The sequence below is a fragment of the Lotus japonicus genome, chromosome 6 (genome assembly GCF_012489685.1).
Source record: "Lotus japonicus ecotype B-129 chromosome 6, LjGifu_v1.2".
Lineage (NCBI taxonomy): Eukaryota > Viridiplantae > Streptophyta > Magnoliopsida > Fabales > Fabaceae > Lotus > Lotus japonicus.
The window spans coordinates 59515110-59541067 of NC_080046.1; the positions used below are offsets into that span (position 1 = coordinate 59515110).

At 35.6% G+C, this 25958-nt stretch overlaps 5 protein-coding genes and 1 pseudogene across 13 annotated transcripts; 3 read left to right on the plus strand and 3 right to left on the minus strand.

The window, feature by feature from the left end:
- Positions 1–937: 937 nt before the first annotated feature.
- Positions 938–10377, minus strand: LOC130724533 (DNA damage-binding protein 1a-like; annotated as a pseudogene).
- Positions 10378–10873: 496 nt separating this feature from the next.
- On the plus strand, positions 10874–13588 carry LOC130723757 (uncharacterized). Of its 3 annotated transcripts, none has more exons than XM_057574883.1 (4): positions 10874–11185; positions 11331–11469; positions 11580–11759; positions 12664–13588. In XM_057574883.1, the coding sequence occupies exons 1-4, from the start codon at positions 10998–11000 to the stop codon at positions 13420–13422; spliced, it is 1266 nt and encodes a 421-aa protein (XP_057430866.1). In that variant the 5' UTR covers positions 10874–10997; the 3' UTR covers positions 13423–13588. The 3 variants fall into 3 exon arrangements, with proteins under 3 accessions (XP_057430866.1, XP_057430867.1, XP_057430868.1); XM_057574884.1 differs by having other exon boundaries at positions 11583–11759; XM_057574885.1 differs by having other exon boundaries at positions 11586–11759.
- A 1056-nt stretch (positions 13589–14644) lies between these two features.
- LOC130726876 (aspartyl protease family protein At5g10770-like) lies at positions 14645–16654 on the plus strand. The gene is made up of 2 exons (XM_057578197.1): positions 14645–14888; positions 15152–16654. The coding sequence occupies exons 1-2, from the start codon at positions 14804–14806 to the stop codon at positions 16459–16461; spliced, it is 1395 nt and encodes a 464-aa protein (XP_057434180.1). The 5' UTR covers positions 14645–14803; the 3' UTR covers positions 16462–16654.
- Positions 16655–18083: 1429 nt separating this feature from the next.
- LOC130725670 (F-box/kelch-repeat protein At3g23880-like) lies at positions 18084–19507 on the minus strand. Its single transcript, XM_057576878.1, has 2 exons — positions 18986–19507; positions 18084–18764 (listed from the first exon to the last, which is right to left on the minus strand). The coding sequence occupies exons 1-2, from the start codon at positions 19505–19507 to the stop codon at positions 18084–18086; spliced, it is 1203 nt and encodes a 400-aa protein (XP_057432861.1).
- Positions 19508–21156: 1649 nt separating this feature from the next.
- LOC130722884 (uncharacterized) lies at positions 21157–24032 on the plus strand. Of its 7 annotated transcripts, XM_057573747.1 has the most exons (5): positions 21233–21248; positions 21563–21725; positions 21810–21848; positions 22494–23073; positions 23152–24032. In XM_057573747.1, the coding sequence occupies exons 4-5, from the start codon at positions 22513–22515 to the stop codon at positions 23695–23697; spliced, it is 1107 nt and encodes a 368-aa protein (XP_057429730.1). In that variant the 5' UTR covers positions 21233–21248; positions 21563–21725; positions 21810–21848; positions 22494–22512; the 3' UTR covers positions 23698–24032. The 7 variants fall into 7 exon arrangements, with proteins under 7 accessions (XP_057429732.1, XP_057429735.1, XP_057429730.1 ...); XM_057573749.1 differs by lacking the exon at positions 21563–21725 and having other exon boundaries at positions 21157–21248; XM_057573752.1 differs by lacking the exon at positions 21563–21725 and having other exon boundaries at positions 21173–21257.
- A 247-nt stretch (positions 24033–24279) lies between these two features.
- On the minus strand, positions 24280–25958 carry LOC130722883 (F-box/kelch-repeat protein At3g23880-like). Its single transcript, XM_057573746.1, has 2 exons — positions 25319–25958; positions 24280–25100 (listed from the first exon to the last, which is right to left on the minus strand). Exons 1-2 carry the CDS (start codon positions 25856–25858, stop codon positions 24471–24473), a joined length of 1170 nt encoding a protein of 389 aa, XP_057429729.1. The 5' UTR covers positions 25859–25958; the 3' UTR covers positions 24280–24470.

The window sequence follows — 25958 nt, forward strand, 5'->3', positions numbered from 1 at the left end:
TTAACAATGTCATGGTGGGGAATTAGATCGATATCAATCACAAAGTATAAAAACAGAAAAATAACACATTTCGAGACATTTTTAACTAATAAAAAAATGTTTCGAGATGCGTTACTTTTCCATTTTCATATTTGCTGACTCGTATTCAAACTGGTTCTAAGAGTGTTTGCTAAACTGTATGAGAAAACAAAGAGAATAATAAAGAGGAGGAGGCTTTTTGTTTTTGTGGGATGATGGGGAGAGAGAGGTCTGGTGAGTATGGTATAAAGGGTTGGGTGGTTGAGGAGTATATATAGGGGAGGAAGAGAAGAGGAAGGATTGGTTTTGTTTTGGACAAATCACAAATAACAAGAGCTGCGCCGCCACGAGTGCATGAAGCAGTCTTAGAAAAGTAAGCTCCTAGATTGGGTCAAGTTTCCTTATGCTTTGGTGTGGTGTGAACAGAATAAATAACAAGAGCTGCGCAGCCATTTCCTTTCACATTTACCAGTTCGTCACTCTCTTTTTAAATTGCAATGAAAATATCAGAAATGCGTGATTTTGGCCACTTAAACTTCTTTATGCTTTTAACAGTTTTGCATTCTAGTGGTGCACATATATATATATATATATATATATCAACAATAGTATATGTATCAGTGATAGTAATTTGTATATTTTATTGGGTGCAATCACAGATTCCATATCAGATGAGTGGTCTTCTTTGGAAGAAGATTAGTAGATTACTCAATCTCCATTACTGTAGAAACAACGGTTTCCAAATAGGGGTGGCAAATAGTTTATTAACCCACAATCCATCGACAACTTAATCCATCCAACTTATCTAATTACAAAATTAAAATTAAATGGATGGATAATGACCAGTACATTTAATCTTGTGGATGGATAATAACTTATACATAATATTTCAAACCTCATTGGATTTTTAAAAAAAATATTAGGATTAAATGGATAATTTTTTTACAGTGCACTCCATACATACTTGTGCTCCATATTGTAAAATGCATACTGTTCACTAGTTTCAGCATAGCTGAGGGAAAAAGGTCAGGGAAACAAGATGAGACATAAACTGTTGTCACTTTAATCCACATTCACAAAAAGGAAAGTAAAAGTTTAAGGAGAAGATATAACAAAGGAACAAAGAAGCTCCAAATTAGGATAAACTTAGTGCAACCTAGTCAACTCTTGTACTCTCTTGATTAACTCCTCTACAGAAACATCCAATGCCTTGGAAACCTCATCCATCTTACTGCGGTTGAGATCAAGAAATGATTCAATTAAATCCCCATCCAAAAAGTTTCTGGCCTTCACAGTTTTCTTCTCATTCTTGAATGATCTCCATTGCTCATGGCTTAGTCCTCCAACGCCTTCAATCACCTTCCTCAAGTTTGACTGAAGCTTCTCTAAGAAAACATACTGCTCATGAGGAAGAGAAGCAATTACCCCAATAACACCATTAATGGTGCCAAAGATAACAGTTGGAATCTTTCCTGCACCATCGTCGCGCATGACAAGGGAGCCATGCCGGAACCGATTGACAAGTTCTCCAAGGTGATACTCACCAAGTACTTCCAGACGACCTGGATATGCTTCACTATTTTTCCCAACTGTAAAGAGATTGAAGCTAACTTCCGCGCCAAGGTATACGTCATCATCAAGGATTTCAACAGCTGACATCCAATTTGCATTGTAGTCCCGACCTCTCTCCTCAAAAACACCTTCTTCATGCTTAAATAATAAAGAGCAACAATTTATCATTCCAAAAGAAAATGGAGCAAATATCCAGAAAATTAACTATTCATCCACAATAAGGATCATAGCAGTTCAAAATTCAACAAAAACAAAGTAAATGGCATGGTTAGAAAAGTTATATTGAAGATAGTAAATTCATTTGCAAATGAACTTCAGCATTAAGACCACTTAGAGGCTTACCTTATATATTAATACGGAAATTGATTTCATCAGATCGCCAACTACAACGAAATCTCCTCTAGTTTGCACATATCGAGTTAGGACGTGTCCATGAAATCCACATTCAGGCTGTAACTCATGGGTGCCATCATCCTGGAGCACCCACTTATACAGCTGAACTTTTTGATTAATAGCAGCAAGCAATTTACCATTAAACGCATTCAAGTCATAAACAGCTCCTTTAGTCTCTTTCTCAGCAATTAGTTGTAGCTTTCCATCTTCAACAGTAAAAACAAGAATTCTTCCCTACATTTGTTTAGAAAAGGCCAATGAATCAGGATATCAGAGGCTTTGACTAGATCAAAGCTGAAAATAATATAGATTTCTCAACTTGCCTTGTCTGGTTCATTTCCGTCTGGCAATACATATGCAGTTCCAACACAGTAATACACATTATTATCACCTGAGAAGGAGCAGCTAATTACAGAGCAACCGTACTCGTAATAGTCAAGTTGATAAGTCGATATGAGCTTAAAAGACTGGTCATCCAGCAAGCGAACAAAGTGCGTTTCAGATTCTTCAGCACTTGTAGGGGACTTCAAACTACAAATAGCAAAAGTCCTGGATTGTTCCTGGTGACAGATACGCCGTGCATGCTCCTCCAGTGGAATTGAGCGAATATGAAGTTTTTGAATGTCATCAATGGTGCCAATAGTGAGCTGACCTTCTTTTGCAATTGCCAAACTGTTGAAATTATGAGGGGCAAAGTACTATCACCGATAATGGATTTTGCATCAAAAGTACAAGGCCCAGAAACAACAATATGGGATAAATCAACCATTCTTGGATGTCAAGCTAAAAAAGACAACCGTACCTGTCTGGAAAAGCAGCAGAGTTGAAAGGGCACATGTGACTCACTTCCTTCAGATTCACATTACTATATAGTAATTTTTTGTTACTACTATAAATCACAGTTGGCCGATCCGATGCAGCAAAAACACGGGTAGTATTCTTGGATGAGAAATTCCATAGTGTAATAGGTTGTGTGCCAAGAGAGACCTCTTTCCTATCTGTCAACTCACCAGAACTTGTGTTCAACATAAAGTTTAAGAGATGACCATCACCAAGGGCACATAGCAAGTAAGATATCTGGAGAACAATATGAAAAGAGAAACACACTTTAATAGAAATCTTTAAACTAGGAAACTACAATTAAAATTAAGAAAGATAAGTTGGAAGCTTAGCAGATGTGTCATCAATCCTTGGAGCATCATTAGATAAATATGTAACTTGAGCAGAATTGTAAAATAGACATTAATGTTGCTGATCTTGCTTATTCCACCAAAACCATTTGAATGTGTAAAATCCGAAATACCCATTCTAAAATTAGAACTTAGGAGATGAGCACCCCAAATGGTATTCGGGCATTTTTTTTTAAAATTAGTATGCCCTACGCAGAAGCAAAAAAACCAGTACACAACAAGATAGGTCAAGGAAAGCGCACCCCTTCAAACGCACAAAGAAGAACAGATCGAGGTATTTTCTCTCCTTCAAAATGCTCCTTTGTGATGAGATTCAGGTCAGGAAGAGAAAAAATTCCAACACTTGTGTCAGTCCACATTCCAACTGCTGCTAGATGACTCTGATTGGGGTTTTCACCAATTGGATTTATGTCTAGGCATGAGATCTCATACTCCAGTTGGGTGCGCTTTACTTCCCGTAGTATGCCATCTCCAATTTCAAGGTAAAATAAATGTCCACCGCCTGTGGCCAACAAAACCTGAATCCAGGTGTAACAATAATTACCAACTCGATACAAACTTAGTTGTGTTTAGATAGTAAAATCCAACATCTGACATGTGTGTTAATGTAAGAGTAATTGGAGAATCAAGAGGTATCACCAAGAAATATCACCTATAGTTTAAAATGTAATATTTTTTTTTTAAAATAAGAATCAAACCTGGGTAGCATTTGCAGTAGCTACATTTACTGAATAGCCTTCTGGTGCATGCCATTCATTCCGGAGCTCCCTAGTTGTGGAACTAACCAGTCTTACATAGCTTGAGGTGACCTGTTATGTTGGTTTATTAGCTAATGATTGGAAGCTATCATTTCAACAAAATAAATAAGCAAAAAAAAAAAAAACAAAGAAGCATGCAAATGATGAATGTAAATTTATAGTATCAACTTACGAAGATTACAGACAAACTATAATCGACCATGCAAGTCTTAAGCATTTACAAGAAGCTTCCAGAAACATAAAGCATAATTTCAAATCTGTTTCTTTCAATTACAATGGATTCCAATTCTTTTATGACTCAGATTAAGACCCATCAATATCAGCGTATTCTCCTCACACTCTGAATCAAATTCCCTTCATTATATTATATTTTTCAAACAAAAGAAAAATATCAAAGACAGCATCAACAACAACTGAGCCTTATCCCACTTAATGAAGTTGTCTGCATGTGCACAAGATATATCTTGATTATCTTCTTTTAATAAATCTGACTTCATTTAAGAGTTAGATAGAGAGATGCAGGCGTTAAAATCAACAAGAATAGAAGAAAAATACCAAAGCAGGAAAATAAGATCAGAACCTACTTGTACATATTGATTGTGAATTGCATCATGGCAAAATAATGTCTGTACTTGAGAACAGAATCCCTCAATCTCAGTTTTCTCCAGCTCATCCTTAATATTCATTGCTAAGATTCTCGTTTCACTTATAAAACTCACAACCAGGATAGTGTCAAAAGGATCATCTGCTGAGGATCTTAATGACCACATTCCTTTGATACCTTGAAGTTCTACAGATGCCTACATCAATAAAATAATATTTTACAAAACATGTGTTGCTTGATACAGTTTAATTTATCTCTTCTTAAAATTTCTTAGGTACAGAAGTCCCATTCTGGGCGGATAGGAAGGGGAACTGACCCGCTCATTGATCCCTCTTCCATTACAAACAACGCGAAGAGAACCATCTTTGTAAGCTCCAGAGCAGGTTACAAGCTGACCTTGGCCTTGCTTTTCGAGGTCTACCACACAGAAGTCAACAATTGGCCCTAAATTCGCATACCTTTCCAAAACTTCCACATAACAGCCTTTTACCTCAGGCTGTAGATTTAGTTTTATAAGCTGAATTGCATCCATCAGAAATTGTTAATGGCATGTCTGAATATGCACGTAAAAGTAAACAGCTAAGGATAAGTCATAATACATTTCAAAATATGAAGAAAACACATCAAATACCTAAATGAGATTTTGGTGAAGAAGCTAAGAACAGGAAGCGGTGATCATTAATTTGTCTTGTTGACTTATGTTTTCACTTTTTATGTCATGAAGTTGAAATGCTAAATATTTGCCATACATATGCTGTTAAATTATGTGTGGGGTGATAGCATATACTCCCTCCGGTCCTATTTATAAGCATGAAAGAGAAGAAAAATCTTGGTCCTTTTTATAAGAACCAAATGAAAGTTTGAGCTATATTAATTATTTTTTTCCAATGATGCCCTTATTAATTCTAACTTGTAAAATGTGTCTCATTAATTATTCTCTCTCTTTCTCACTTTCCAACACTAATAACAAAGGGTAATTTTGGAAGTTTATTTTTATTCAAGACAAATTTAATGCATTTTATCTAGTTTAACTACATTTCTTAAACTATGTGAATTTTTTTTTTGTTGCTTATAAATAGGACCGGAGGGAGTATTTTTTAAGCAACATTTTCAAAAGCCTCTTCAACATAGGCAATTACCCAACTTCCAACATAATATGCAGACTCCACTTCACATATAAATAATAAATATTCCAGAGTCTCCATACTAAGTTCATAAGAAGGAGTTGGGGGAATCAGAATTTTGGATAAAATTAAAATTCCATATGCATATGGACTTCATAAACATTTATACAATAATGTTTAAATTTACTATCCCACCTGAGAATCTCCATAACATGAACCAATGTAGACAAATGCATCATCAAGGTATGATATTGTAGATGCAATGGAAGTCTCCCCAAGGGGCTCAATTTTCAGTCCTGTAACCCTACAAAATAAAAATGTACATGACAAACCATAATATTCAGAAGTTAAAAACTGCATCGTTGGTTTTTCAAGATAAAATGCAGATTACTACTTTAATCATCAAATTTGTGCACAGAGAAAATTAATAAATCTGTTAAGACAAAAGTAAAACAAGACAATGGGTGGTCATTTACTTTTCTTTCTCATGGGTTAATACAAGAAGATTAAGCGCTCCTGTGAGATCACCAAGTAAATATCTAGAACCATCAGAATCAACTCTTCCATATGCTTTTGTAAGTGACTGAAAAGCAGATCATATGGTAGAATTTAGATAAGTCCAAAAAATTGTAATATAGATACAGTTCACCAAAATTAAAATTTCACTGAAGAATGCAGATGATCTAAATGAAAGTAGCAAATAGTCTTTTTACATACAGGTCCGAGTTTGATTGGGATAGCTTTGAAAGCAGTAGCACTACAGTATACTATGGTTTCTTCACCAATAATAAGCACACCACAAAGAGGGGGGGAACTGGTATCAATAAATTAGCCCCATTATCAAGGTTGTTCTGGGACCATGGACCCCCAACAAAATTTTTGTCCTGCAGATCAACCTCATACGTTTTCACATGACGAGCATTTTTGTTGTCCTGTCATTAATTAAATATAATACCAAAGTCAACAAAATGGTTATGTTAAAAGCAGTTATGTTTCCAACCAAATATATTACATAAGGGAAATATAAAATATACAGCTGCAATAAAATCATAGAAACATTGAATAGATAATGTTATGCAAGAATATGAATGCCCAATCATAAACTCAAACTGCAATAATACAAGACATGTGGGTCTCAAAACCTCAACACTACAAATATTGTCTTATACTGTTATACATGTTTAAAAATTCTAATAAAAGTCAATGTCATGCTAACTCTTTTCAGTCATTTCTATAACAAATTACGTGTATAACTTGCCTGTAATCTTTTTTTCATCTTCTGTTTCTCATATATAGCAATATTAGAAAATTGAGGGAATTAATTTGACAAAAACTGACTTAACGCATGCTATTATACTGATCACATGCTTTCTTTACAGTCATTTTTTTAAGTGAAGCCATTAAAAAAAATGAATTTTTCTCCCAGAGCGGAAAAGAAATGGAAAAAAGAATTCTCACTAAGGAGTAAGGAGTCAAGAGCCCATGCTCTTCTATCCATATAAGAAAATAAGTGCATAAAATCAAACAGAAACAGGTGTTGTAGATTTCTCCACTCCCTGACTACCTCTTCCAAATCCAAAATAAATGAGTGAAGGAAAGAAACTAGCAAACAAGTTAACAGCTCAGACGGAGTCTATTTGATGAACTAATCAACTAATACCCCCAAAACAAAAGGTGGAATAGAATTAGAAACCTGGTAAAGAACCACAATAGTTGGTTTTGAACAACCATAAAGAAATTTAATATCCAAAACATCGAGCTCCTGAAGCCTGAAAAAAAGATGCATCATAATCTTAATATACTAAACTAAATCAGAAAAAGAAACAGAAATTACTAGCCTTATAATTTATATTTGACAAATTTATCAGCAAGTTGCAAACAAGGATCTGCATATATCCCCTACATTGCTGTCAACTCTGACATTTTAATAACTTAAGAAATGGTTTACAGTTTTACACCCATATATGTAAGAATGTTTTCTTAAATGCTATGGCAACTGAGAGATGTACACAAAGAAACTCACAAGCTACTATCAGACCAGGGGAGCAGAAAGCTAGGGTTGTTTTCCCAGCACAGCCATTACCCAAAGTAACAGGGGGCGCGATGTAAAAGACATAAAGAAACTGAACAGTATCTACATCTTTTTATAGCCATGAATTATTTCCACCATAACAATTACATGTTAAAGCTTTTATAAACAAGACTCATACATTTGATAAATGGAGCATCGTCGTTGATAAAAAAGTCTTTTCAGTTTTTCTACCATGACAAATGATTTCTTTAGGACAGAGATATGAACCCAAGGAAGTATAGGTACCTTAACCACCTAACTGGTACAAACTTTGGCTTGTAAAACAACCTCTTCAACTAAACATAGATTAAACCAGCTAATCAAAGTATACCCATACTTCTTTTTATTCTCTAAGAGAAAACTACATCTAAGTTCTTTATTGACCCAAATGTATGACACATGAAAAGTATGTCAAGTTATATAGAGACACAATATTCAACATGAAAGGTTCTAGGTCATAGTCATATATACATGGTTAGGACTGTGGTATACTGGTAATAATTAATCAAGGTACTACCCTCAGTTACTACAATTATGAACACCTAGTGAAGGTCAAATTGTAAATAAAATCTTGTGTGGAGACAATCAAAAGATAATAGGATTACTTAATATTAAACGCTTCCTTGAGTTGTCCGTTATGGTCAAAAGGAATAACCTGGAAGATCAATGAACAATAAATCATTCAATTTGTTAACATGAAACTGAAAACCTAAATGTATTGTCTTTCTAATCTAATATTTTTACAGGATAATGAAAGAAAGGAAGTTACATACTTTAAACAAGCCATCATACAAACGGAGTCCAATCAACCTACAATCAGGATCGACAATGCCAATCTGCAGAAAGAGAAATGGATAACCGCTGAAATGAACTGAAGAATATTCAACTGATCTTAAACTAGATAAAGCACTGGTGTTGTTAAAAATTATCAGAACTGTGTGGACACAATCACCACCCATGAATAATTAGTAGATAGAAGTGAAACAATTTAAATACCTGACCATTATCTGTGGGCCGTCCTATACGATCATAAACATCCCCCATAGCCCTGGATGACAACAATACAGAGAATTCAACAAACAACGAGATAAACCCCTCCTTTCATATACCTTAGTAAATCAAAATTTGACAAAGACAATGTCAAGAAAAACTTCCATTCTTCATTCTTTACTGAAATTCCAAGCTTGTGTGGTTAAGCCGCTGGCGCTACTCAAAATTATGAAACCAACAACCACTGATTCCAATACACAGAAGGTAAAAGGGAGGCCCAGTGCACGGGGCTCAGTCTAGGGAGGGGAGATGTAACCAAACAAGAGAGGATGCTAAAAAATAAAAATTATAATGGATTATGGTTATTCCTTCCTACCTTCAAAAGGATGCTAATTTCCTTTTTCATAGGCTCTAACTCCTATGTAAGAGAGGATAAAAAATTCATCAACATGGATTTTCTAGTAATATATCGTGTTTAAGCAGCTGATAAACAACAAGCACCACAAAACACACATCAAGAACATTATTTTGTCTTCATTTCTTTAGCCAATGGCGACACCTGAAAGCCATATGCTTCAATGACTAATTGACTATTGACTCTGTAAATCTTATACAAATTGATTTTTTATGAAGAAAGGTGCTCCTCCAAAGTTATGAAACTGGCTTTTACACACTGCATAGTGCATACTAAGTTCAGCATCCAAAACAAGTTTACTAAATGGATTATTGCATTACCAAAATCACAATGAGATTGTTATTACAGCCACATAACATTTACAACCAGTTGACAGACTCCCACATCAATAATTTATGAAGAATTTTTCCAGAAAAATATTTTAATTTCAATCTATACAAATAAAAAAAAGCCAGAACATAAGTAAGTTCATTCAGAAGGGAAGAAGTGTTTTCTTTCATGCATACCTTGTAACAAGTTGATGAGTCTCACGATCCCATTGAAGAACACAGAATTTGTATTTTTCAGTCACAACAAACAGACATTCCTGTGCTTCACCCTGTTTGATACCAAACAAGCAATGAAAGAATAAAGAGGAAGACTATTATGTAAGAAAAAAAAAACTAGAATATTAGATAGAAATTCAACAAACGTACATGAGGGCGGAAGAGTTGAAGGATGGCAATTCTTCCATATATGGGGACGTCTAAAATAGGCTGCAAAGAAAATCTTCACATTTATCTATCTGACTCTATTACAATACTCAACCAAAAAGGAAAAGGAATGAATATTCCATTAAGCACTAAAACAACAGCAAAATAGTATTCTTCCTGCTATGAAGCACGGACACCTCTCTTCAAAGTTGTGATATATACCTGCAACTGCAACTGCAACTGCAAGCCCTCCTGAGGAGAGAGCAAATGAATCTCGAGACGGGTGCATTTGGCGACGATGAGATTGCGGTCTTGAGGGCCAGTGAAATTGCCGACGCATGAATGAGTGACTTTGGTGGGTTTGTGAGCAGTCACAACGTAGTTCCATTCACTCATCTCTTCTTCTTCGCTCTCTCTCACAACCACAACCACAACCACAAAGCACTACGTATCTTGCTGCTTCCTTCAGCTGCAACAAACCCTCGTTCTCATGCAAAGTAAAGCAAAGCCCTCGTTTGTTCTGTTCTTCCCTTGTCGAACATGCCCTATTTTGCTATATATTTATATGATATGATAATGATTGACTTGACTCAAGTGGACCTTTATGTGGAAAGTCACTAGATTCTAAACCTTGTTTTGACCTCTGTTTATTTGTTCTGTCTTATGTTCATTTACAACATAGCGTTTAGAAGACATCAACTTTGCATTGTCCGAAACATTTCGGTTTAGCCTTTTATAGCTGAGTTAAACTCTAATCCTAAGTCTATTACATCTGGACCCTGATTCGTCTTGATGAGTCTTTCAAGACTAGTCAAGTTCGCTAAGTTTCAACTTAAGTCCTAAGAGGTAGACTCGCCTGAGACACTGGTCTTTCCTTGTGGAGGTCAAGTCGCCCAGCTTGGGCCAAGACCGATCTACATGCCCGCCTTTCAAAACATATTTAAGTTGTTTTATATTTAAGATTTTTTGGGTGAACATATTTAAGCCCAAATATTATGGGCCACCCGACCCGGCCCAGCAGTATAAAATCGCCCATCATTGATTTTTCTCAGTTCTCGTTTTCCTTCTCTCTCTCGAACAAGTCGAAGGAAGAAGCTACGAAGATTGAAGAAAACCAGAGTGTTACTGCTCCATTCCCATTCCTGAAATCAAATCAATTCAAATCAAACAATGGCGTTGAAGTTTCTGAACAAGAAAGGGTGGCACACGGGAAGCCTTAGAAACATCGAGAACGTCTGGAAAGCAGAGCAGAAGCACGATGCAGAGGAGAAGAAGCTTGACGAGCTTCGCAAACAGATCAAGGAAGAACGTGAACGCACCGAGTTTCGTCTTCTTCAAGAGAAAGCTGGCCTCGTCCCGTAATTTCCCTTCACTTTCTCTCTATTTCCCCTATCAAATCCCCAATTTTTATTCCCAATTTCAATTTCTAGGGTTAGGGTTTTCACCGCATTCCCAAATTGAAAAGCAAACTGAATTACTGATTGTTATTTTTTTCTCTTGCAGTCATCAGGAGAGGTTGGAGTTTCTGTATGATTCGGGATTGTCGGTTGGAAAAACTTCCTCTGAAGGTTTCAAATCGCTTGAAGCGTTTCCTAAATCCGATGCAGCGGATGCGCCGTCGTCATCTGCTACGGCTTCTAATGTAAGTTTGCATGATCTTTTTTTTGTTGAATTTTTGTGCTTTTTTAGAAAAAGATTTTTTTTTTTTGGTTTGTTTCTTCTGATGGGTTGATTTATGGTTGATTTGTGCAGCAGCAGCAGCAGCAGGGGGCAAGTGTGCCTGGGGCGTTGTTCGAGGATAAGCCTCAGTCTGCCAATGATGCATGGAGGAAGCTTCATTCTGACCCTTTGCTCATGATTCGACAGCGCGAGCAGGAAGCGCTTGCGAAGATTAAAAATAACCCTGTCAAGATGGCCATCATCAGAAAATCAGTAAGCCTCTCGTTGATTTTGGATTTGGAAATTAGATGTGAAGAGTTGAAATCTATGAAATCATACTAGTTTGGTATTTGGTTGTATGTGTTTTTAGATTGATTGAGGGTTACAAGGTAGGGACTAGTTAATTAGCTGGTTTTCACTGGCAGGTAGATACAGTTTAGCTTGTATGGAAGAAAATTTGAGATTCCCCTGATGACCTTTTTTGGTTAGGGTAATTGATTAGTTGTTACTTGTTACCTTTGACTAAAGTTAAATTGGTTCACTTGTTGGTGTGAACCAGGGTTAATATCTTGGCTAAGATGAATTGCAGTGGTCATGTTTTAACTTTTATGTAACACTCATAAATTGTTAGAACTAGCTAGTGTGTGCCCTGGGCTCTTGTTTGCTGGAGCATATTGCAGAAACTGCTGACCAACTAAAACCTTGTTAACTCATGAATTCTACGGGTCTCTCCTTGTGATTTAGTTAAGACATAGTGCTGTTACAATAACAATATCTCCCATCACCACACATTTTTGCTATTTCTCTGCAGCCTCCTTCTCCTCCTTGGTGACTTCAATTTGGGTTTAGGACCATCCATTGTCTGCAAACTTGTGTCCATAGCAGCCACCTCAGGGGTGTCCATGTTGTTTGCTACTGTTCTTGTTCATGCTATCTTCAGTTTCTGTCTGATGAAGGATTTGTATAATTCTATGCAATTGAGGATTATGTTTATGTTACTTTATAGTCTATTACACCCACATTGGGCTTTTTTCCCTCTTTATTTACTTTTTGCATTCATAGTCTTTAAATTCCATTCACTGAATAAGATGTCAAAAAGTTGTTATGCTTTACTTTCACCAAGACATTTTGTTTGACGTTTCTAATTTATGGCCATCTTATTTGTTAACAATGTCAGGTTGAAGGAAAGGAACACAAGAAGAAAGATCCAAGCAAGAAGGAAAAGCAAAAGAAGCACCACTCTAGTAAATCAAAGCACAAAAAACCGTCCGATTCCGAAGATGACACAGGTGATAGGAGAAAAGGAAAGACTGGTGAAAGAGATTTTGACAAGAAGTATCACAAGACCCAATCAGATTCAGAGTATGAATCAAGTGAAGGAGAAAGGAAAAGAAGGAAGAATCACTATGAAGATACAAAATACAGAGAAAGACCCCCCAGTCACCACCAGAGGCAAAGAAATGTCAAAGACTATAAAGAAGATGCTGATGACAGAAACTATAACAAGTCAAAGCCAGGAAATTCAGAAGGTCGATCCATCATTGATGCCCCAAGAAGGGGGAATGTGAGCTTTCCAGAACCAAGCTCCACTAGATCTTCTGGTACTTCACTTGAACATGGATCACACTATAAGCGCAGAAATGCAGCTCCTAAACTTTCAGAAGAAGAGCGGGCTGCTAAACTTAGGCAGATGCAACTTGCTGCTGAGTTGCATGAAGAGCAGAGATGGAAACGTATTAAGAAGGCTGAGGAGACTGATGCACAGGAAGCAACCCAAAATAGTAAATCTGGTGGCAAGAATTTCTTGGATACTGCGCAAAAAAGTATATATGGTGCTGCAGAAGGTGGGAGCTCATCTATAGCTGAGAGTGTCCGGCGTCGGACACATTATTCTCAAGGCAGATCTGCAGGTGAAGGCAATGCATTTCGGCGGTGATGGACTTGAATGCTGGGGTGGTTTTATCATTGTTTTTAGTTATCTCAAGTTTTCTCCAGAATACTTGGCATATGTTTTCTTCCATGTACCAACATATGACTCTCGTGTATCAATATATGAAATTCTGTGATATTTATGACATTATATCGAGGATTCTTAGTTCTTCTTTTATGGTTCAAAATTTTCATCCTTCCTTGTGATTTTTAAGTCATGTTCCAAACTGATATACTTTGTAGGTAAACTGTTGATTTCTGTTTAGGTAAATATATGTATTATTACACGTATGTGTACTATAATTACTAATTAATTCATATTTTCAATTAATTAATATTACATTTCAAAATGAAGAGTACGGCAATAGTTTTAAGAATTGCGCTGAGAAAAATTACTCAAAGAAGAAAGTTCAATTATAGCACCGTTATTATGCATAGCAAAAACTTCACTTCCTTTCCTGATAAAGAAAATAGCAACTTTCACTAGCTAACTTGATCTATTATGGAGGTTCATTTTAATAAAAGCATCAATGAGCTGTGACCTTGGAACTAAAAGGCCGGTAGTGTATATGATATGCAGGCAAAAAGCTGAGGTTGCTAGTTTACAATCAGGGAAATCACTGTTGTTCTAAATCTAGCCAGTGATGGCTTCCTCCTTGATTAATACTAGTATGGTGCACCTTACGGTTGCTTGTCCCTGTCATCAGTTTTGACAAGGGTAACTGTTAAATGCTTCTTCTGCCGACAAACCTGATAATTATTGACTTCTGGTCTTCTGGAGCCATCTCTGATTGTGCTCAGGGTAGGCATTTGCTTGATATATATAACTCTCAGGCAAATAACTCTATATCATGATATAGTAAATATAGCAGAACAAGTTGGCCACATTTATGGCTTGCTCGTGTGTTTCCTTGTTGATTGATTGAGCTAGAAAGATTCAGCTGCACAAGGACACCTATAATTAATATTTGGCCAGCATAGTTACTCTTCCTTTTTCTCTCTTCCCTTGTGTATGTTTAGATTATGTGATTAATGATAGTGTCTATCAAGGTAGATTAATGATAGGTTGAGTATTTAAAATGCGGTTGTAACAACTATAGTCTATCAAGGGTCACAGGACCATGTGGTTAGTTGCTCCATCCTTATTCACGAGGTATGTTAACATCTTGGGTCCGTCAAGGAGGAAAGAGGTTGGAGGGTATTTAAAGCATTCACTCCAATGGTGAAAATGAAAGACAGTAGTTTGAACTTTGGCCCCATGCTACAAATTATTATTTCTGTACATTTTTCAGTTGCCTCATTGGTAAGGAAAAGTGTCTGGTTGCTCTAGTGTACCATATATCTGCTGACGGAAGAGTAAAGAAACTAGCTCATAATCAATTTTGCAGATGCAGCAAAATAAGATGAGCCTCTTTGGGTTTCTAGTTTTCTTTGCATATCTTGCAATAGCATCTTCTCTGGTGGAAGTTGAAGGTATGCCATCTTAACAATTTTCTAGCTAATTCTTAATTAACTTGATGGAAGCAAAAGCTTCCTCTTTATACCGCAGCATAATTAACTACTAGTTTCCTTTGTTCGATAGCAGTTTTAATTTTCTTTAATTTACATGAATGTTTACCTGAGGCAACTTATTATAGATAGCAACCTTTTGTGTTTTTTCTATATTAGTAGATTGAAATTCTGAATTTGTGCATGTAGATTATGTAGTCTAAACTTGCAAACTCTCCATTTTGCAGATAATGATTTAAGGAACAAGCAAGCTGGCATGCAGCTCAATTTGTATCATGTTACAGGTCTTGACTCCTCTCTAAAATCCACATCACCATTTTCATTCTCTGACATGTTCATAAAAGATGAGGAGCGTGTCAGGTCTCTTCATTCCAGATTGGTTAACCATTCAGATACTACTGCCTCTTCTGATAAAGTGGAGGGACCAAAACTTGTGAACACGCCATTGAAATCAGGTTTGTCAATTGGCTCAGGCAATTACTATGCAAAAATGGGAATTGGGACTCCTGCTAAGTATTTTAGCATGCTTGTAGACACTGGTAGCTCTCTCTCCTGGCTCCAGTGCCAGCCTTGTGTTATATACTGCCATGCGCAGGTTGACCCTGTCTTCAATCCTTCCACTTCCAAGACCTATAAAACCTTTCCATGTTCATCCTCTCAGTGCTCCTCTCTCAAGGGCTCCACACTCAATGCCCCAACTTGTTCAAGTGGATCTGGTGCTTGTGTCTACAAAGCAAGCTATGGTGACACTTCTTTCTCACTTGGTTATTTGAGTCAAGATGTGCTAACCTTATCTCCATCAGAGACATTATCAAGTTTTGTGTTTGGGTGTGGACAGGACAATCAAGGGTTGTTTGGAAAGTCTGCTGGTATCTTAGGCCTAGCCAATGACAAACTCTCCATGTTTGCCCAAGTGTCAAGCAAACATGGCTATGCCTTCTCCTATTGTCTCCCCACATCATTTTCTGCCCCCAACTCTTCCAACAAAGGTTTCTTGTCCATTGGAAGCTCATCAATAACATCAACATCATCATACAAGTTCACTCCTTTGGTTAAGAATCCAATGCTTCCCACCTTGTATGGTCTGGATTTGACAGCTATTACTGTGGGAGGAAAGCCATTGGGATTAGCAGCATCAAGTTATAAGGTGCCTACTATCATAGACTCCGGTACAGTAATTACAAGGCTACCTATGCCAGTTTATACTGCACTTAAAAACTCTTTTGTGAGGATAATGTCCAAAAAGTATGCACAAGCCCCAGGAATTTCAATATTGGATACTTGTTTTAAGGGGAATGTCAAAGAAATGTCAGAAGTGCCTGAGATTCAGATGATATTTGGTGGGGGTGCTGATCTTCCACTTAAGGCTCATAATACCCTTATAGAACTTGACAAGGGAGTTACTTGTTTGGCCATTGCTGGGAGCTCTGAAAATAACCCTATTGCCATTATAGGGAATTATCAACAGCAGACATTTAAGGTGGCTTATGATGTTGCCAATTCAAAGATTGGATTTGCAGCTGGTGGCTGCCAGTGACCACTGGTACTACTTGTTCCCTGACTATATCAGTTTCAACTCATAAAGCTGGGGTTGGATACAATTTATCAGATGATGCTTGCCATTGCAAATAAATATATGTTGAAATAAATATTAAAGACCTCCTGCAAAGGCTTGTTCTGTATAATAGCTATGCAAATAACAGCAATGACTATTTAATACTCAGACGAAACCTGCAGTTGCATTAGATTAAGGGAATCTTTTGCTTTGAAAGTTAATATTTGTATAGGGGCATGTATACCTTCAATTATTTTAGGCATCCATGCATTATAAATTAGCAAATGTTTGTAAGCAGCATTGGTAGATTCACCTAAATGATTATGATCAACAACTTTCCTTATACATAAAACAATTAATATTATTTTAATACATTACTTTGACATTTATTTAAAAAATTTGTCCAACCAATTTAAATAAAGAGGGAAATAGTTTAAAAAAAAAAAAGGAATAAACATCAATAAGTACATCTTTACTAGCTAGCTTCCAATGTCTTAATTTCAAATTCCATTTCAATGACAAAAGTACTATTGTCTCCTTAATACAATTTTTAAATAACAATACCATCTCATACATTATTTATTCTCGTATTTGTAGTATATCCACTTCTGTTGCACTAGTTTACTTGATATCATAGATGATAAAAAAATAAAACTTTTATTTATCATATCTTCAAGTAATTTTTCAGTCTCATTCTATCTGCAATTTTTTTTTTGTTTTATGCTTGAAACTTAACACATCACTTTCTACTCTATTAAAACAAAAACAAAAAAGTCTAAAGCCAGCAACTACCGTGCAACGCACGTGTCTTGTCTACTTTCATATAACCAATGGAAAGAATTGGGTGTAATATACTGTAATACTGAGTTTGTTTATTGCACAACCTTTAGTCAATGCTTGCCTTTCTTTCAGATTTGAGCTCCAGAATATGCCAATTATAACTGATCAATGAATATTTGTTATACTTGTCATGTGTAAAAAGCATAGCCATTTTGAGCTGCAATTGTGCTTAATGTGAAAGACTTGTTTGAGGTTTGGATTATCTCACTCATTTGATCTTTGTTGTGAAACAATGCATAACTTTGGTCTTTTAGCATTGGATAGATAGACCTGTGTTCATTTTGCAGCACTAACCTTGTACTGTATTTATTCACCCGCACTTGCTACAATGTGATCGTCAATAACCCCACTGCTGGAATCTCTGAAAATAACCCCATTGACATTATAGGGAATTATGAATAACAGACGTTAAAGGTGGCTTATGACTAAATTAGTTTCAACTCACAATTTATCAAATGTTCTTTAGAATTGCTAATATATATATATGATTTAATAAATATTAAAGACTTCCTGCAAAGCCTTGTTCTTATTTTTGATTAATCTGTTTTGTATACTAGCTAGTTGTGCAAATAAGAAAAATGACTATTGAATACTCAGATGAAACAATTGCATTAGATTAAGGGAAACTTTTACTTTGAAAGTTAATATTTGCACAGGGGAATGCATAGCTGCCTGCATATTATGTAGAGTCACCAACAAATTACTGAAGCTAAAGAGCCACCAATATTAATCGAAGTACATATTGCCAATGGAGGAGCTTAATCTTAACATGGTGAAACTAGACTTTGTACATAACCAATGGCATCCGACCAAATTTTGTTGTCAGGAAGTTGAACATATTTCACACTATTTTCTCTTACAGTGTACATGATAACATCAAGATTTCCCTTTTGTATGAGCAACAGGATGTCACCGTCTTCACTCAAGCACATCAGTGGACGACACATAAAGCCAACACATCCGAGATGTTCATAATTGACACTCACCAATCGAGTCCAAGACTCTTGAACTCCATACTCTCTCATTTTCCACACAACAAAATGGGTTCCCTTTTGGTCATGAAAAAGACACAGACAATTGTCCAGAACCCCAAGGCATGCCCTAAGGTTAGGAAGCTGACTAATACTCTCATTAGTACCGTCAGGCAACGATAAAGAACTATATGCCTCCTTACACATGTCAAATGAAACAATCACAAACTTCTGGGGACATTTCAACTCGTTAAGTGCTAACCAGTTTATACAACCACCCACAAAATGTCCATTAAGTTCCTTTAACGAAAATGGGAAACCAGGGTCGTTCAAAATCTTTCTCCAACAACTATCAGTACCTATGCAATGAACCATTGTCTCCAATTTTGGTTCTCTACGGTTGTAATAATAATTTGAAAGCACCACCACCTTGCAAAGAGGAAATAATAAAATTAGCCCAAAAGGATCATGTATCTGTGTTGAGTAATGAAAATTATGTAATCTTTAAACTTTCATTTCACTACTCAAATTAAATTCACTTATCTTGTACCCTAATTTCCTCTCTATGATCAAAATAGTCTTCAATTCAAGGTAATTTGAAGTGGGAATTGACTCGACCCAAAGAAACATCATATTCATATTAAAGACTAAACTTGTATTTCAAAGATTGGATTTGACATTGAATTTTAACTTACCTTGTAAGTGTCACGAGAATCATCATACCCGAACCCAAAGTTCAAGCTGTCGGCATCGTTACAAAAGGTTGGTGACTTGTTGGACCTTAAGCGCGTGGCTGGGTTCCAAAGTCGGACCCAGAACTCACTCATGATATCAAGATCACAAAAGCCCTGCAAACAGACCAAACCATTACATGAGCCAGCGACGAGGTACTTTTCCTTCAAGGTGTAAAGCCCATATTCATCTATCGCGGGTGACGACTTGTTAAGAAAATGACGCACGGAGCACGAAATGGCGTAACGTTCCTCATATTCCAAGTCGGGAGGGGCGGGCTTTTGTAAGGTGAGGAGAATGTGCTGGTGCTTGTTTTTTGGCAATCTCTTCAAGTGTAGTTTCATGAAGTCTTTGTCTTCAGAGATGAGTGATTTCCATGACTTTGAAACACACCTTAATTGCATGAGGGTCTCGACGGGAAGCCATGACAAGATTTCTATCAGGAGTTCTAAAGGAAGAACAGGAACAAGATCAACAGTTTCCATGGTTGTGAGAAGAAAATTTATTGAATCAAAGAGACTCACACCCAATGAATTTGAATTTTTCGATATACGAAAACCTAATATTTACGTTCCACTTTGGATACCCAACCTTCTTGATTTTATAGTACCCTCAGATTCCTTTTCTTATGCATTAAATTATATCTATGTATATATAAGTAAAATTGACTTGACATATTCATTAGTAAAAATATTAATTATTTATTAATAAAAAATTATATATTAATTAGCTATTAATATATTACATAATAATTGTAAAAAAATTAATTTGTCATATATATAATTTTAATTATTAATCGCAAATTGAGAAAAAAGTAATAACAATAATAATAGATAAGGTAAAATTGACTTGACATTTAAATTAATAAAAATATTATTTAGTTATTAATAATCTTCAATATTATTCATTCAATTAACTACTAATTGTAAAAAAATTAAATTTCTCATATTTAGAATTAAATAATAATTCTATTTTAATTTTAATCATTAATCACTACTTGAGGAAAAATTTAATAATATAATAAAAAAAATTACAATTGAATTAACTTTTACATTAATAACAATATGAATTCATTTCAAAAAAATAAAAATATGATTTAGGTAATAATAATATTTTATATTAATTACTAATGTGAGAATTTTCAATTCTCATATACAAACATAAATATTAATTATTAATCACATTTTGAGGAATTGTTAAAGTAATAAAATAAAACAAAATTATTATTTTGTACATATAAAATATACGAAGTATTAAAATTGACTTGACATATACATTAATAACAATATTAATTAGTCATTACAATAACAACTAATTCTATAAGTCTCAATTTCTGAACATATTAAAAGTTTTTTTTTTTTAAATGGATATTTAAAAGTAACTATCATTAAGATTTGAAAGAATATTAATATTATTTTAATTTCTAATGGAAACTTGAGAAAAACTTTAAGAATAATAATAAGTAAAGTAAATTTGAATTCAAATTTAAATTAATAAAAATATTATTTAGTTATTAATAATGTTCTATATTTTTCATTCAATTAATTACTAATTGTCAGAAATTTCAATTTGTTGTCTTAAGAATTAAATAATAATATTATTTTAATTTTTATCATTAATCACATCTTGAGATTTTTAGGAAAATTCAGATATTTTAATATTAAGATTATATGTAAGAGAGGGATCCACTTATTCATGGAGTACTATTTAAATTTACTCCAAATCCTTGAGCTTTAATTCATTAAAAAAGGGGCGTTTGTTAGAAAGGTATCTTAAAACATTTCCTGGAATGTGAGGTTGAAAATGAAACGTTTTCATATTTGGTACAAGTTTTTGTGCAAAACAACATCAACTAACAAATCAATTTTTGCAGATCAAGTGAACTGGAATTAGTTCACTCGGGCCCTGAAGGCCTCTGAGGGGTCCATTCTCTGCTGTCCTATTAATTCATTTTTTTCTACCATTGATGTAACATGCATTTGATGATGATGCAGTATGCAATGTTACTAGTAGAGCATCTATTGGATTGCCCATTATTTAATACAAACTTTAGGTACATATAATTTCAAACTTGGAATATTTAATCAATAGTGGGACCTTCCCATGTTTGATAAAAGTCTAAACCATCTCCAAAAGTCTAAACCTACATATTCAAAAAAAAATGGCCAAGACAAGACACAATCCGAACTAGAACTGAAAATCAGCAAGTTGTACATCTAATTCCAGGTAAGCCAAGTAAGTTGAGATATATAACATATAATAAGCACATTCTTGCATCTTTTTTTCATACCACTTAATTTTTTGGTGCATATGATTAATTTATTCTTAGCCTTATTGCACGGATTGAACATTTTGAGCAAAATCTGCATAGAAAATGAGATTGTTTAAACATTGAGCACCGTGCAGCTAACATAAATTTATACATGGAAAAGGTAGAAAGTAAGTAGCATCAGAGCACTTTCTAGACCTTAACTAAAGAATAATCATAACTGATTCTCTTTCTTTGTGTATGTGATTCCAAATTCACAAACCACTCCAAGATTTCAAATTACTATCAATTTGAGATCTGGCTCCACTTGAGGTAGTAAGCTATCAAGTAACAAAGATGGGTATGGTGTAAGGCTGGATTTTGCTTCTAAAGTATAGCTGAAAAGTGAAAACTCATGCTGGATTCTGCTTTCAATTCAAAAGTTTCTTGTTCAGGTTCATAGCCAAAGGTCAAAAGCCTTTAAGTATTCTGCTTTAGAGTAAAACCACTCTCTGACCCCAGTTCTGTATCTTTTGCAGGAGTGGACTTAAAGACTGGTCACCATTCTCCAACTACAGGTAAAAATTTACAATTAATCCTCTAGACTAAAGTTTACTTATTTTCTGCTTGTGTACTTAGATTCCTTATCTAAATATATGTCATCAAAACTAATCAAATGCCATGTTTCCTAGCAATTTATTTCCAATCTGTAAATCCCTGATTTCTAACTGCATGTTTGGAAACCCTTTTATAATTAAATCTAAAGTCAAAATCAATGCCGGGGATAAGCTTCTTTGAGTAGCTTCTAGGTGACATAATTGATTTTATAGAAAAATAAGTTGATCCAAACATGTTATACGTCAACATCCATATCTTACTAGTGTTCAGTGAGGCTTGATGCTTATATCTCCTCTCATCATTGTCTTATATTCCTTATCTAAATATATGTCATCAAAACTAGTCAGATGCCATGTTTCCTAGCAATTTATTTCCAATCTGTAAATCCCTGATTTCTAAGTGCATGTTTGGAAACCCTTTTATAATTAATTCTAAAGTCAAAATCAATTCCTGGGATAAGCTTCTTTGAGTAGCTTCTAGGTGACATAATTGATTTTATAGAAAAATAAGTTGATTCAAACATATTATACGTCAACATCCATATCTTACTAGTGTTCTGCGAGGCTTGATGCTTATATCCCCTCTCATCATTGTCATGTGTGCAGTGTGCATTAGGTAATTACCATGGGGTGCATTTCTTCAAAGGAAATAATTGCCAGATCAATCAGTTTCCATGAAGAGAGAAAGCAAAGATCACATAGAACTGTAAACGGCATTCCATTGCTAGAAGATTTTATCATCTCCGCAAATGGCAGTGACAAGTACCTAACACTTGTCCGCGCTGCTAACTCAGTCTCCAACAAGCTGAACTCTAGGAGCTATAGTTCAAACAAGTCCTCAAAACTTGCTATTGAGTCTGCCAGTTCTGAAACAGTGGAGAAGTTGGAGCTATCAGCAAAACTAGGCCAAGTAAAAGGGAAACAATTTGAAAGTGATAACAGAAACAGGTCCAAAAGTTGGCATTATTTTCCTGAGCATATTGTGCACTCTCTTGCTCAGGAGAAATTATCTGGTTTTGAAGATAAACATGACTTGAGCTCCAAGGGTGCTGTAGGTAGCAGGAGTTTCCACACAGTGGAGGAATATGATGGTATAGTTAATAAAATTTGGTTGAACAAGTCCAATAGAGTTCAGCAACGTGGGTTTAATGATGAAGATGATTCGGGAGGCAACATGGACATTCAGGTATCTAAATTTATATCTAATACAAAATCATCATACTAAGGAAAAGGTAACAACTGTTTAACGTAGTTGTATTCACAGGTACTCGAGTACTCTCAAGTACTCGAATCTGACATATCTGTAATCAAGGAAATGCAACCAGAAAGCAATGAAGTTACTTCAAGTCCTAAAAGCCACATTCCAAGTTCAGGTATAAGAAATGAGGAAGTGATTGCAAGTCATAAAACAAGAGTGCTTGCTGCTCAAGGGGTAAGAAGCACCATTGAGAAGGGAAATAAGAGAAAGGCTTTAGCAAAGAGGCTAGAATCACTTAAAATCCCATCCAACATTGAATCTCCAGCCATTGCTAGTCTAAGAGAATGGCTCCCTGCAGATGGAATATATTCTTTGGGATCCTATGTCACCCCAAAATTTGGCAGCTATTCTCTAATGAACACTAGGATTGCAAATGAATCCAGTGAGGACTATATATTTAGCCCAGAGCTGGCATCTGCCTTTGAGCAGTGCATGCAAAATCTTGATGCAGAGGAAGAAAAGATTCTGAAACAAATTTTAGAGAATGTGGAGGAAGAAAGTGATGAAACAATTCAACCCCTAGAAAGAACTCATGTACTCAACCAGGTATAAAAGGTTAAATCCATACTTGAAGTTGAAGGTTAGTGTTGCTGATATAAGTTCTTTATATGAATTCATAAAAAAAAGGAATAGAAAAAAGAGAAATGTTCTATAAAGTTGAAGAAGCAGCTCAGTTATCAGTGGCAGAAGACACAAGAGACCCAGTAAGTTGATTAATAGTTCAAAACAATGATCAAAAGCGAATAGTTAGGGTGCAACTTTCTGGTGTGTAGAACCATTTCATTTAAGCAGTGGAAAGAATATTGATTAATTATGAGTTTGTAATCTACACATACAAGCTTTCCAGAATATAATATACTGTAATACTGAGTTTGTTTACTGCACAACCTTTAGTCTATGTTTTAGGGCTTTGTTTGGAAACTTTTCATGCTTGCCTTACTTTCAGATACGAGATCCAGAAGATGCCAATTCTGGCTTATCTGTCATGTGTAAGTTTCAATTATCTCTGAGAATTAATGGTTTGCAAAATCAGTACAGACAAAACAGCAAAAGAATAATGCAATACCAGAATGAAACATGAAAGAAAAATTACTTGGAATGGAACCGATTGAAAATACCAAAAATAACAGTCACTTTGAGCAATTGTCTTTAATAGATATAAACCAACAGACAAAACCAGCAAAACAGATAAAGTATAGTACATGAGATACGGGTTCTAGCACACTTATAAGGATTCTCTAAAACAGATAAAAGATGATTCATGAGGTAGCTAGGTTATAACTGAGCAGCTTGTGTCAGTCAAGGAGGAAACGATAACCTTAATCTTAATATGGCGAAACTAGACTTTGTACATAACTATAGCCATTCAACCAACGTTTGTTGTCGGGAAGTTGAATATGTTTCACACTATTATCTCTTAGATTATATAAAATAACATTCCGATTTTGATTTTCGAAGAGCATTAAGATGTCACCATCTTCAGACAAGCACATCAGCGGCCGCGGATAAGACATATAGCCATCACATTGAAGATGTTCATAACTGACAGAGACCAACCGAGTCCAAGACTCACGAACTCCGTACTCTCTCATTTGCCACACATCAAAATGGGTTCCTTTACGGTCTTGAAAAAGGCACAGACAATTTCCCAAAACACTAAGACTTGTCTTAACATCACTAATATCCTCAGGCAATGACAAAGCTCTATACGTCTCTTTACACATGTCAAATGAAAGAATCACCAACGCCCTCCTCCCGATATCCAGAAGGTTTTGATCAGGCTGATTCAACTCGTCATATGCTAACCAATTGAGACAGCCACTCGCAAAGTGTCCATAGTGTCCGTTTAGCGAAATTCCAATACCAGGTTTGCTCGAAATCGTTCTCCAACCACTATCACCCTTGCAATAAACCACTGTCTCCAAGGAAGACAAATAATCTGCAATCCCCACCACCTTCCAAAGAGAAATAATAAAACTAATCAAAAGGATAAAAATCATAAAATCTTAAATTTTGGCATTTTATTATTGACTTATTAGTACCTAATTATAAGATTAAAATGAATATTTCTTATAACAGATTAAGGGTATGTTAGGATTAAAATCTTTCCATTCAGGAAAGTAATGGAGCTGGAGCATGATGGATCATAGCCTAAAATAAAATTTTAACTCACCTTATAAGTGTCACGTGAATGATCATAGCCAAATCCAAAACTCGCGAAATCGGAATGGTAGATGGTAATTATGGATGGTGACTTGTTGGACCACAAGCGCGTGGCCGGGTTCCAAAGCCGGACCCAGAATGTGTCGCTGACACCACAATATGAATCCCAAATGTTGTGAAAACAGACCAAGCCATTACATGAGCCAATTACGCGGTATGTACCCTTCAAACTGCACCACTCGTCTTCTTCGTCGATCATGGACGATGGATTCTCGACCAAACGACGCAAGGGGCACGGAATGTGGCAGTGGTCCTGTTCTTCCTCATAGTGGACGGGAGGGCCGCCAGTTTCGATCAGGGAGACGAGTACGTGCTTGTTTCTGGTCAATCTGTGCAGGTGCAATTTTTCGAACGATTTGTCATCAGAGATGAGTGATTTCCATGATTTGCAAACGCACTTGAATTGCATCAGGGTTTTCACTGGAAGCCACGATAAGATTTCTACCTGAATTTCCCATAGGAGAATGGGATCAAACTCACCAGGTTTCATGGTTAGAGAAACCCTAATTTGGATTCACGTTCCCCTTTGGATTCACGATTTTATAGATCACGCTGTCTCCTTTTTTTTTTGGTATGATCTTCTCTGTTGA